General features: G+C 37.3%; 1 protein-coding gene across 1 annotated transcript; it reads right to left on the reverse strand.

Moving 5' to 3' along the window:
• Positions 1-8256: 8256 nt before the first annotated feature.
• LOC108979762 lies at positions 8257-9446 on the reverse strand. Its single transcript, XM_018950505.1, has 2 exons — positions 9141-9446; positions 8257-8829 (listed from the first exon to the last, which is right to left on the reverse strand). Exons 1-2 carry the CDS (start codon positions 9444-9446, stop codon positions 8257-8259), a joined length of 879 nt encoding a protein of 292 aa, XP_018806050.1.
• Between the last annotated feature and the right edge of the window lie 4880 nt (positions 9447-14326).

Here is a 14326-nt window from a genome sequence, read left to right on the forward strand (position 1 = left end):
CACTATGTTCCACAGAGTTCAACTACAGTATTAACAAAAAAAAAAAAAAAAAAGGACATGCATGTGTTAGATCAAAAGCTGAATTTTCTAACCCAAATAAAATCCGCTCATTCATTGCAATTGTCAAGTGTTTTTCATGAAGTGGAAGGTCATTATAATATTTCAGCACCCTATTGGGGAATCTTAATAAGCATGCAATATAAGTTACCGATGCCTTATAATAACTTCAACGAAGATGCCTTCAGAATTCTGATGCAAATGGTCAAAACTTGTTGGTAGAATGTTTCAAACTGAGAGGCGTTATTGCAATTTTCTATGTACCACAATCGACTGTGACATTCTTTCATATCAGCAACAAAACAAACAATATACTTTTAAACCTCTTTACTTCAAGTCCAATTGCAACAGCATATACTTTTTTTTTTTTTTTAAGGATAAGGAATTCTAGAGACTCTGCAAACGCAACATTTCTTTTACAAACGCATATACATATCACTCAAAACTTGGAACCTCTTGGTTTTTGTTGCCCTCTATGAGAGGTAGAAAGGACTACCTTACATGGAAAAGTGTTCTCACTGATTCTTATTATCATATCAGAGGGGTTATCATAGATCTTCCATGTGTTTATATGGTATGTCAATACAATGCTTTTTTCATTTTTGTAACTTTTATTTCTCCATGACCTTGTGCAAAGCTATAGAGAAGTCATAATCTGACATCAAATCCTTGCATTGATTAGTTTTAGAATAGTCAATAGATATATAAATGTTGAGGTAGCTGCTGAAATATATGTGATTCAAGTCAAAAGAGACAAGAGTCCAGATGCTATATATCCTAGTCCTTTACAGTGCTGATTATTCAAAGCAGGCTTTCTAGGAAAAAAATGAGGCCTCGAAAGCCTACACTGGAGCTGATTTCAGTTGATGTTGCTAGCTGTGAGGTTGGAATCTTCTTATCTGACCTTATATGTCCTTTGATTAATGGGTGCTAATTTGGCTCATTACAGGAAGAATGGATAAGGGATCAAAAACTGCAATATCTTGAATAGTCTTTAGTGTCCAAAATTTAAACTCTAGCTCAGGCTGTTGTTTGCATAGATAAATAATTCAACACAGTGGCCACAGGCACTTTTTTATTTTTGGTTGGGGGGTGTTAACTGGGTATGTCACATGACATCTTGACATGCATTAATGACTCAATATTACGATTATATAAGTTGCAATTTCAATGCACAAGACATAGCTGGGAGAAAAAAGGATACGTTACAAATTTCATAGGTAAAAATTTCCGATCTATTTCCTAGATAAAATTATATAGGATGACTTAAAAAAAGAGTGAAAATTTAGCAAAACAATGTGGGAGGTGTTCTCCACTACCAAACCAAATTACACATCATATTCATTAACTTATTTCTTTCAAATGCCATTAAGCATAAGAAAGTTCAATGCACAAGACAATTGCAATTAGCTGCTATCAAGTTTCTCCATGCACAAGACAACCCAACCAGATGTAAAACCAAGAAAAGATTAACAAAAATAACCGACAAATATTGTCCTAACATAGCCATTTCAATGAGAATATCAAGCTATCATTTTTTGAATTTACTCAGTCTCTCTCTTCCGTTTATTTTCTCTCCAACCCACCATTTTCCTCTATTCCAATTCTTCTTTTCTCTAAACCCCATCTCTAAAACAAAAAGAACTACTTGGAATAGTGTGTTTGCTCAAAAATTCCTTTGGTGGGTTCAAAAAGACTCGTAGACTTGACTCAAGGCATGCCGATTATGCTATGAATAAAAGTGATCAACATGGGCAATCACAAAAAAGTTGCTACACATGTTTTAGATTCACACCAGAATTTTAAAAATAATAAAATCGAAGCAATGAAATTTGAGGGCCTATTTCATTGGTCCCATTTCAGGAATCCATCAAACTAGTGAAGTTATTCATGTACATCAATAAATAATTGATCATCAACTAAACCCATTTTAGTTTGGAATATTGATTATAAACCTGCTTGAAACTACACGAGCTAGCTAAATATATTCCTGCAAAATAAACAACACATGCAAAGCATGCAAGCACCACAAGGGATGTCCATAGTCGCACCAGTACTAGCTAATAACAGCAATATCCGATCCAGATACAAATTCAGAACTACAAAAAGCAACGGCATGCATCAATATAAGTTACCGACTCGCACTTATGATCGATTGCAAGTGATAGCAATATATACCCATTTTAAATCCATTCCTCAGATCAGATACCCATTTTAAATAATCTGTTTTCCAACCATCCAAACACCCATAAACCAAACGACAAACCCACTAACCATGATTCCAAGTTACGATGGAGAGAGTGAGATTTGCGAGAGTGAGCTGCGATGGAGAGAGTGAGCTTGCGAGGAGGAGAGCGGCTACGAGGGAGAGAGTGTTGAGCGGGTATTCCGTGATATTAGACGCAATAGGGTAAACGGGTATTACCCGTTTAAAAATGAATCGAATAACGGGTATTCCGTTTCCGCTTTAAAACAACAACAAGTTGGGTAATTCGGGTCGGGTCGGGTATTCGGTCTTTTTGTTCACCCCTACCCGTGGCTTCAAAGGTTCTTCTATTTTCTTCACTCCTATGGCAAGTGGCTTTCATGGCCATGGTAGTGTTGACCTCATTAAGGACGTGGTAAAGCCTTGTTGTACGCCCTTCTAATGCCAAAAGGCACTCTACTTCTAGAGTGTCATCGTGCATGGTGATGGTTCAAGCGTAAAAAATCCAACCTTGAGTTGCCCACCTTGTCGGGTGGACAACCCCTTCTTGCAACAAGCTTGAAGTCCAACCTTGGGTCTCCCACCAACTCGTGTGGTTGACCCCTACAAACAATCTTACTACGTTCTCCTCCTCAACCCCCAAACTACAATTTCTCAACACAATAAAAAATAATGGGATCCACGAGGGATTCCCCCAACCAATTCACAAGTGTGAGTTATCGTGTTATTTACATCCGGGAGAAGTGAGAACTTCTCTATGAAATCTCTTGACGAAAGCACCAATAATGTAGGGCTTCTCAAGAGCACCAAACAAGATAGCTCATTTCAATGAAATCCAAGCAAGCTAGGTTTCACCAAAACCTCTCAACTTAAGCATCATTAATGTTAGCGAACACTAATGGTTCCAAGCAAGATGGGTTTCACCAAAACCTCTCAATGAAATTACTTGATGGAAGCACCAACTATTGTTAGGGCTTCCCTAAATCTCCAAGTAAGGTGGCACTCTCAATGAAAGCACCAATTATTGTTAGGGACCCCAATCTTCTCCCTAAAACTAAGGACCATGAGCTTGCCTTGATGAGGATGATGACCGAGTGACCTTGCCAACTTGATTCGCCTTTAACAATGAGATAACGTTTGAGTGATGAAATGATGGAGATGATGATGAGTTCAGGTGTTCTAAGGGATGAATAAGGGTGTTTGATGCTAAGTGGAATGGCTTGAAGGTTGCCCTTGACGTTGGGGCCACTTGAAAGATAATTAGGGTTGGTATGGTGAAGTGTAGTTAGGGTTTTGTGTGGTTGCCAATGATGATTTCGAGATTGGAAAGAGATGGATTACGGTTAGAGTCTTGGACGAGATGCTAGGGTTTAGAAAGTGTTTGAATGAGTCTAGGGTTGCTCCTTGACCTTAGGGATTAGAAGATGGAAGATAGAATTTGAATATGGCAAGATAGGATTGGGATCTTTGGTTGACTTGAGTGATTGTAGTGAATGAGAGATTTGAGGGATTGGATATGGTAGATGAGATGGAGTTTGAATGAGTCAAGGGTTGCTCCTTGACTTTAGAGATTGACTATGATAAGAAAGGAATATATGATTGGGATTTGAATATGGCAAGAGGATGGAGTCTTTGGTTGACTAGGTCTATGGAATGAGTTGAGAGATTTAAGGAATTGAAGGAGTGACTAGGTCTTTGGTTGACTAGGCCAAAGAGGTCTCTTGATGGACGGCTAGGGTTTGTGTGGGTGGATGGAGGCAAGACTCCTAAAAGGAATGAATTACCTTCTAGAGATTTGAGGTGGACGGCTAGGGTTTTATTGATGGAAGACTTTGGTGTGGCCAGATATGTAAGTGGAGTATATGGACTAGGGTTTTATGAATATAGAAAGATTTATGGGCAAGCCATGTATGGTAAGAATGACTCACGGCTAGGGCAAGTTGGTTGATGGGAAGTGACAATTTAGGCTAGGTCAATGAATATGATGGATGAAGGGTAATTATGGGATGTGGCCAATTATGGAAGGTAGGGCAACACTAGGGTTAGTCGAGTTGTGTACATGGGAAATATGGCTAGGGTTTTATGGAGGGGCGGCAAGGTAATTTATGGTAAGTGGACTAGGGCAAACACTATAGTGGTCAAATTATAGTGTATGGATGGATTGAATGGGGCAATGAAAATATATGGTTGAACAAAATGGATGACAATATGGAATAACAATATGGATGAACAAGATGGAAGAGTACGATCAAAGGATGAATAGACTCAACAAAGGAATATGAAGACTCTTTTTTATTTATATGGATATTTTGATATGCAAGACAAGACATGAACATCATAGAAAATGAATGAACACGTATGAACATTCAAGAACACAATGATGAACAACTTCAACACCAATTCAAGAATGCACAAAAATGAATGGACTCAACAAAGGAATATGAAGACTCTTTTTAGTTTATATGAATATTTAGATATGCAAAAAAGTGTAGATAGACAAGATGGAAAATAAAACAATAAAAATAATGGATGAACAATGGATGCACAAGATAACACTTCAACTATTGATTCATGGATTGCACATGTCCAGGAGAATGAATTTCTGAGGGGTGTACATGCTCGCAAGGGTACTAGAAGAAAACTTCATGTTAAGGCATCTACTACAGTATTAGCCTTGCCAGGATGGTAGTTGATGGTACAATCATAATCCTTTACCAACTCCAACCACCTGCCCTGTCTCACATTTAATTCCTTCTAGGTGAAGAAGTATTTCAGACTCTTGCGATTCGTGTAGATCTCACAGCGCTCCTCGTACAAGTAATGTCGCCAAATCTTTAAGGCGAAAACAACTCGTGCGTCGGGTAGTTACGCTCATAATCCTTGAGTTGGCATGAGGCATACGCTACAACTCTCCCGTGATGCATCAGGACACATCCCAACCCTTGGTGTGATGCATCGTTGTATAATACGAAACCACCTATACCCGAGGGTATAGTCAGAATAAGCGTTGTCACAAGCTTCTCTTTCAACTCCTAGAAGCTTTTCTTACACTCCTCAGTCCATATAAATTTCTCCTATTTCCTGGTGAGCTTTGTCATGGGGGTTGCTATGCGGAAAAACCCTTCGACAAATCTCCGATAATACCCCGCAAGGCCCAAGAAGCTCCTGATTTCTTGGACCGTCTTAGGTCTAGGCCATTCTACAATTGCCTTGACCATCAAAGGATCCACATAGATCCCTTCTTTCGACACTATGTGGCCAAGGAAATAAATATTTTGTAGCCAAAACTCACACTTAGTCAGTTTGGCATACAGTTTCTTCTCCCTCAAAATTTGTAGAACCACTTCCAGGTGCTTTGCATGCTCCTCCAGGCTCTTAGAATTAAACATGATATCATCAATAAATACGATAACAAACTGGTCAACGTACTCTTGGAATATACGGTTCATTAAATCCATAAAAGCCGCTAGTGCATTAGTCAATCCAAAGGACATTACTATAAATTTGTAATGTAACACCCCGTCCCCGAGGGTCCGGAGAGTTAACTCATAAAACTTGATAATCAACTCTAACAAGGCTAGAGTACTTCCAAATTCAAGAATATATCCATTTTCCCAACCTCAAATCGAATGTAAATACTTCAATTAAATAAATCAAATAAACTCATTTATCCAATATTCAATCCAACAACCCAAATAAAATCAACTCTTCTTCATGTCTCAAATAACAACTAGAAATAATAAAACATTAACATAGTCTCCATAAACCGTCTAAATCCATTGAAGCAACTTAAGAAAGATAATTAACCTCCAACACCAACACTAATATCATGAGATACCCAACAACAAATCAATGCTAATCTTCTCCATAGACTCTAATACTGATCTTCAGCTGAGCCATCGATATCATCTGAAATATTATGAAGATTAACGGGGTGAGTTATCAACAACTCAGCAAGCAGAGAGCATATACTAGCATGTAAACATGAGCATTTATAACATTTGATAAGCCGAACAAAATATTTACTTTCAGAATGCAGAAACAAAACTTGTACAAAAACATTAGAGCGAAGTTTTCAGAAAAATAAACTTGTTCCAAAAAGAGAATCCGTTGGCATTTCTAAACTGACACCTTATAATCATATCATCGTTTAATAAACACATCGGGACATTACCATGTTTAACCCCCGTGGTAGGGTTATAAACCACCATTATACCCGTGGCTGGGCCATTTTCCATGTTTCACCCCCGTGGTAGGGTTATAAACCACCATTATACCCGTGGCTGGGCCATTTTCCATGTTTCACCCCCGTGGTAGGGTTATAAACCACCATTATACCCGTGGCTGGGCCTTAACAGAAACAGAACGGATTTCATCGAAAATCCGGTTACAAACATATACAGAATCAGAACTTCATGCCAAGATTTTCAGACGATACATCATGTCTAAACAAAACACTGAAAAGCTTCAGATAATTTCACATGTTCGAGATAAACATAAACAAAATATTCTCATTTGTTCATAACAAAACTTTTAGAATTTCTTATTCACTCTTTTACATAGTTCAGAAACAAAGTGCACAAAACTAGCTCATGTCTACACCAGTCATGATAGAAAAACACTTTCTCTTATATAGAATTTATGCATATGCAGAATAAGCATCTGAGGTTGTTTTCAGATCATCTCTTTCAAAAAGAAAATAAACACATTTATTCTCAAAGTCAACCTCCTTTTTATTTATTTTATGCAAAACTAGTATATGAACCCCGCTTACCTGACTTCTTCGAATTATCAACACCTTGAGCCGGAACTCTAATAGTAACACCACCTAAACAAAAGAACATATATCCAACATTTAATAACCAATCTAGTAGGCTGCTATTTATTAAGTAATAAATCAAAACAATCCCTTCACAACTCAATAACTATCCTAACAATTAAACCTGAACAACTCTCTTCATCCATTCGCATTTAAAACCCGAAACAACCACCTTCTATAACACCAAACCAAATATAATTATTTCCAAAACCAACAACAGTAACTCCATTAATTAAAACATAATCCAACCCAAACCACTTCCAACCTTTGAATAAGACAATTTCAGTGCACGCATCATTACTCTAATCATTCAACAATTCAATACTTACACGAAACTTCAATACAACCAGTTCCAAAACATCCATTGATCACACCAAAGAGTCTGAAATAATACTTCAAACACCGTCTCACAAAACACCCAAGATTATACTCCTCAACATCCTTATTTCTAACACACTCCACTGTTCTAACAATTAAAAAATACATCAACCCAAAATAAAAGTCACAAAATTTTCTACTGAAATAAATTAATGGTCTGCGTAAAGGGGAAAATTGACTAAATGTGATGCACGGCTAAACAAGCAGCGTGCGTGTGTGCGTCAAAACAGAGTGAAACCGAAGATGGTAATGAGGCCCGTAAGAGTAAAACCGGAAGGAGAAGAAGTAAAAATAAAATAAACAAAAGAGAGGAGTTACCAATCTCTGTTCAAGAAGCCGAAAAAATCTGTAATGGAAGAACAATTTGAAGTTTCAAAACCTTGAGTTGAGCACACGGTGAAGAGATGAAGAAGAAGAAAAACAATGAGAACCCGATTATGTAATCTGTAAAAATGAGTAATAACCGAACCTTGAGTGTGAAAGGAGATGAAACACAACTGCTGGAGTCGTGGGTTGGTGCGCACGGGTGAGTGAGATCTGGAATTGCAGAGTAATGGGCGAGGCAACGCGAAGAAGAAAAACAGTGTTTCCGTAAAAGGGAAATTAATCCCTTCACCCAAACGACGCCGTTCGGTCTCACCCAAACCGCTCGTGGCTGGGCTTCTCCAACGGGCTGGGCCTAAGCCAGGTTATTACATGTAATCTCCATATCTTGTCCTGAAGACAGTCTTAGGAGCATTTTCCGCCTTAATCTTCAACTGGTAGTATTCGAAAGGAGATCAATCTGCAAGAATACCTATGCTCCTTGAAGTTGATCAAACAGATCATCAATCCGAGGTAACATATACCGATTCTTAACGGTCACCTCGTTCAGTTCTCTATAATTTGTGTAAAGGCACAACGATCTGTCTTTCTTCTTAGCAAAGAAGACTGGTGCTCCCCATGGTGACACGCTAAGGTGAATAAAGACCTTCTCCAATAACTCCCATAGCTGATCCTTAAGCTCTTTGAGCTCTACAGGTGCCATCTGGTAGGGTGTTCTGGAGATCTGCGTTGTTCCCAGTTTAAGATCTGTTGAGAACTCAATCTCTCTATCCGAAGGTAAACCAAGTAGCTCATCCAAAAAGACATTGGGGAACTCTCTCACTACCTCGATATCCAGAAGCTGAGGCTCATTTAATTGAGACATAACCAAATTAGCAAAGAATCCCATGCAACCCTTCTTTAGCATCTCAGTGACCTTTAATGTGGAAACCGTCTTGGGCTTAGGGCACTTACCCACTGCACAAAAGCAGAACTCTGTCTCACCTGATGGTCTAAAGACCACTCTCTTCTCAAAGCACGCCGTGCAGACATGGTGCTTAGACAACTAGTCCATGCCCAAAATGGCATCGAACTCCTCCATGTCGAATAGGATTGAATCAGTAAGGAGGTGCCGACCTTGTATCTCTATCGCGCATCCCTTCAATACGGAACTATAATTTACGGGGTCTCCAATTGGAGTAGGAACGAACATTGCACTCTCTAAGGACTCGGGAGTCCTTTCACTTAAACAAGCAACTCACAGGATATGAATGAATGTGGCACCAGAATCGCCTAATACTAATGCACGATGGGGAAATAGGGAAAGAACCGGTCAGTGAAAGCTTCTTTAAATATCGCCTACGAAATTGGAGTTACCTCGCTTAACTCTTGCAGAATAAGCCCATGAGTAGACATCCAACACCCATTTGCCATGTCAATTAAGTTGTAAGCAACAAATTCAATCTTCTCTTGTTTCGGACACAAGACTATGCGGAAGATATTCTCTAGGCACTCGATCCAGTTGTCAGCATCTGCTTCGCTACACTTGCCATCAAACACCAGAGGGTGCTGTCTACCAAATAGTTCGAAGGTTGTTGAATGTTGAGTTTGTCTGTGCGTCTCAGTTTGTCCATCAATAACGATCACTATCAAGCATGTCACTGCATTGGTGAGGTCCCTCATATCTCTGGGAACCTCCTACTGATTCTCTACACTATGGGAATGGGGTCACCCCCAAACATCTATCTTTCTTAGTATTGCCTAGTGGTGCCATACTAAAACACATATAATAGTAACAATAGCAATGGACTCATATGGAACAATATGCAAGACTTGCAATCATTTTAACATAACTCATGATACACAATAAGAAAATACCTATTAAACTTGTTGGGGAGCTTGGCATACTTTAGAGAGAGGACTTCAGCTTAGTTCATCCCTAAAGTCTACAGGACCTTATAACCTTTTGCTCTGATACCAAGATTTGCCACCACCCCGCCCCGAGAAGGTCGGGATCGCAACGTACATACCTGTAATTTCTTTTCATTTCTTTTCTTTTCTCTCTTTTCTCTCTCTAGTAACATGCGATCAGCATGAACATGACACATGTGTACTCTATAAATTTCTGATCTAATAAAGGGAATACCTGATAGACATTCTATTCGAATATTCATCCATAAAAGACTCTCAGAGTCCATACATTCATAAAAATATAACCCATCATCCATAAACATAACTGTTCTAGTTAGGGAAGACACTAAGCGTTTGTCTCTCCATCTACAGTAGTGCCTTGCTCCACAGCCTTTTCATCATTACCTGGATGCTTAAAACATTTAAAACAAAAGTGAGTCGAATACTCAGTAAGCAATACACCATGCAGTTAACTTATTAATCACATAATCTTTTCTTTTGAAAACATGCATACATAAACATTTGCTAATCATGACCATGCTTTCATGCATAAACAATTTAAAGAATAAGCCATACTTTCATGCATAAACATTTTAAAGAATAACAGTGCTTTCATGTATAAACATTTTAAGAAATAACCATACTTTCATGTTTCACTTTCTTTGGCTGGTACACACTATTATGCCTTGTGCGTTGGGGTTAGCGGTCTTCCTTTGGACCTGGATTCCATCCATGGCCACAAGTTGGGAATCCCTTTTAGTCGGGGGTTAGCACTGGGTGCACTACCAGTACTACTTACCCGGCATTGCAATGTGCCCATTCTTTGGTATCCTTTTCATTCATATGGCCGTTATGTATTTTCATACAATAAGACATTCATTCATTCATTCATTTCAGTCCTTTTCCTTTAACAGTTCATTTATGGAAAACGTAGTTTAAAAGCATGAACTTAAGCATCATCTTTTCTTTTAACGGTGCATTCATGAACAAAAACATCATTTTAAAAGCATGAACTTGAACATCATTTTTCATGGCATCCATAAAACATCAGCTCATAGGGACATTTTAACATCTGTTCATAGGGACATTTTAAAACACTTTCTTCGCGTCATTTAAAGCATAAGTTCATAGGGACATTTTAAAACTCATTTGAAGCATCACTTGAAGCATAATGCATGAGACATTCATTTCCTTTCCTTTACAATCAAAACATTTTCATCATCTTTCTTACTCCAATGCACATGTATTTTTTTTTATGAACCAGATACACTTTCATGTTATACTACATATAACAGTAATCAATAAGTTTATTGAGAGAGCATGTATGGAAATCTTATGACTTAGAACCTACGTGCATGCATTACCTTATACACATACACATAATTATAATCGATAGGGTGCTTAACAGAGGCTATCAAGAAAGGGCTTATACATACTATATACATTTACTCTTTCTTTAGAAGAACATTTGAAAGGAGAGAGAGAGACATTCTTTCATAAATAGAACTTGGTGTAAGAAGCATGGTCATAGCTACTTACCTCTATGCTCCTCGATACTTCCAACATCAGCATAGGTTCTATTCCAATAAATAACATAAGCGTGTTAATACTCATACAATATTCTTTAGCCATTCCTTTAAAAGAGAAAACCACAATATTACAATCTAGCATCCCATCTATACTTAACATTAACCCAAAATGACTACTCCTCACCTCAACTTACAAGAGAAATAACTTAAATATTAAGACATGCTAGCTGTCCATGGAAAGACCATTTTAAAAGCTTACATGAAAAGTAGTTTAAAATTCATAAGCTTCAAACAAGGTTTCTTTGATTCAAGCTCACTTTGGGTTGTGGACATTGGGAGATAAAATATGGAAAATCTCAACAATGGGCTTTAAAATGGATTTAACCATCTCAAATAGGCTAAACAAGCTCAGGAAACATGCCTTTTAAATCAACTTGTAGTCCCTCATTATAAAATGTTAGCTTATCAACATTTTGGACTCTTGGGTTAGGTAGAATTTAACCAAATGAGGGAACACAAATGAGCTATTTTTACATCAAGACATGGCATGACATGGACTTAGGAAATACTTGGACAGCTTTACATATCCTAATACATCATGCACAAACAATCTCTTATATCTAAACTAACTAAGTTATAACTTATTCACATAAGCATTATATTAATTAGTTTAGATAAAACCTCCCATTAAAAATTAAAGTAGCATAAAGTATATCAAAGTTACCCATTAAGAAACTTTAAAACTTTAAAACACTCAAGCTTATGATTTACTCACTTAATACCTTTCAAAAGCAAGATATAAAATTATAGAACCAAACAAAACCTCTAAACCAAACCTCTAGCTTCCTAAAAATAGATTACCAACCAAACCTCAACACAAGGCACATGATACCAACATATATAATTTAAAAATTACTATATTCATCACCTATGATTAAACCAAGTTTAACAACATCATAGTATTTTTGAAATATAGGAAAACACATAGCTAAACAACTATAATACCATTTGGTTTGGGCCAAAAACAGGGCATACATATTTATTTACAACATACAAAATTAACTACATCAAAACACAGCTAACACAACTTAATTGGCTGCCAAATCACATTAAAAACAAATGAGTCAAATTAGGGTTTTTACCTTGAGCTCTTAGCCCCTTTCAAAACACAAGTGGAAGACCAATTAGAGGTATAGCCATGTGGTTGAAGAGCAACACGATATCACTGTTTTAAACCCCAAAACCGAAACATAAAAAATCATCAAAAGAAAACCCACTTGATCAACCATGACTAAATTAGAAATACACAAAGGAGAAGGATTAAGGTATTCTTACCTCGCTATTTTTCTCTTGAGAAGAAGGAAACATGGATGCTTGGCTTGAAGGAGATGAGAGGAGTTAGGTTTCTTGAAGAACAAAAGAGAGGAGAAGAAGAGAGGGCGTGCAACAGCCTGCTAGAAATTCATTGGTGGAATTTCTATTGATTTTAGGAATCTCGTGAAAACCCCATAAGTTTTTACGAATCGACTAATCGCACAGGTTTTAGTTTGTCAAAATAGTCAGTGTTATCACTCACTATAGTGCTAGAAATATGAGTTTTATTTATTTGAGATAGTTAGAAGTGTCAGAATTCATTATTATCTACGCCATTAGACTCAGTTGATTATTTAGGATTTTATGGCGCAATAAGTTTATTTTCATATTTTCAGACGAAAGGCCTGTTTGAAACTTTGAAATTATTTTTAGGAGCACTTTGAGATTGAATTTCGGTAAACGATTTTCACTGTAGGTTAATATGAATATTTAGGAATTTTTAGTGCGAAGTTTATGATTCACTTTTTCGGAGTGAATCGTAACCTTGGTAAGAGCACCAATTACAGTGTTTCAAAATCATAGTGTGGAATGTCCAAATTTAGATTAGAGAAGTTTTATTTAGACACTTGGCAAGATATTAGCCACACTTAGTGAATAATATTAGACACTTGGCACCATGGGGAACGTTTGATGGATTTGAAGGAATCAATGTGTGAGATCATGCCACTTAAGCAAAACTTTGTTTCTTCTGATCAATCAAATTGTGCCAGACCAAAGAAGGTCTCAATCATAGCGAAACCCTAAATGGTGAGAATCCAATTGAAAGCCCAAAAGCTTGGTTGAAACTTAAACCCTAAATGGTTTCCCCAAACCCTAAAGTTGGCCTTCAAACCCTTTCTAATCTGATTTCTAGCATTGTGTTTAATCACTTGATTAAATCACTTCCACATGCTACTAATCCTTCAAATTTTTGTTAGAACATCATTATCCAACCTTCTTAACCTTAAAAAATTGATTGGGCCAACTGATATTGGATTTGGGCTTGATAGCAACCCAAACCCTCTTTAAATCCCAAAATTTAGGTCCATTCAGTTTAGGCCCATTAAGGCCCACGAATTTGGTCACCATAGGATTGCTTCATGGCTAAGTTTTGTAACCCCACTTGGCTGGCTAGATCTTTACAAGAAGGGCCTAGAAGGTTCTTGAAGTACAAAGCTAAAAGGCCACCTCACTCTTTCACTCTTACACTCCACCTTGAGAAAAGATCTTGGACTGATTTTTATGAGAAGAAAAGGGCAATACTCAAGCTTCCTTTCAGTCCTATCACTTTCCATAACTTGTGTAAGAGGCTCTTCAGTCCACTTCCCACAAAAAGCAACTCTCCTTTACACTTTTCCTTTATAGAACACAAAAGACACTCTCGAGAAGTTTTTCTTACCTCTATTGCACGCCTGTTTTGAAGCTTTTGTACGTGTTTTCTCGAACATTTTCCTTGATGAACGTTTTTCATTTTGAGACTAGTTTACATGGATATCTTATCTGTTCAATTTATAGATCATTTGATCGTTAAAAAGTTGTTTAGACCCTAGAAAGGTCATTTTGGGTGATAAACTGGAGAGTGTGTTATATTTTGGAGTTTTTGACCAAGCTAATGAATAGATGTTGGTCCAAAATTTTTATGGAGAACTGTTAACATATTTATATGATTATTGGTGGAGGATTTGTTGCATGATTAAAAGTTTTGGTGAAATATTTTCTTAGGTCTAGAAACTTAGAAACTGGAAGAGGAAAAACCGTTTCTGTTTTGAG

Source organism: Juglans regia, chromosome 5 (assembly GCF_001411555.2).
Source record: "Juglans regia cultivar Chandler chromosome 5, Walnut 2.0, whole genome shotgun sequence".
NCBI lineage: Eukaryota > Viridiplantae > Streptophyta > Magnoliopsida > Fagales > Juglandaceae > Juglans > Juglans regia.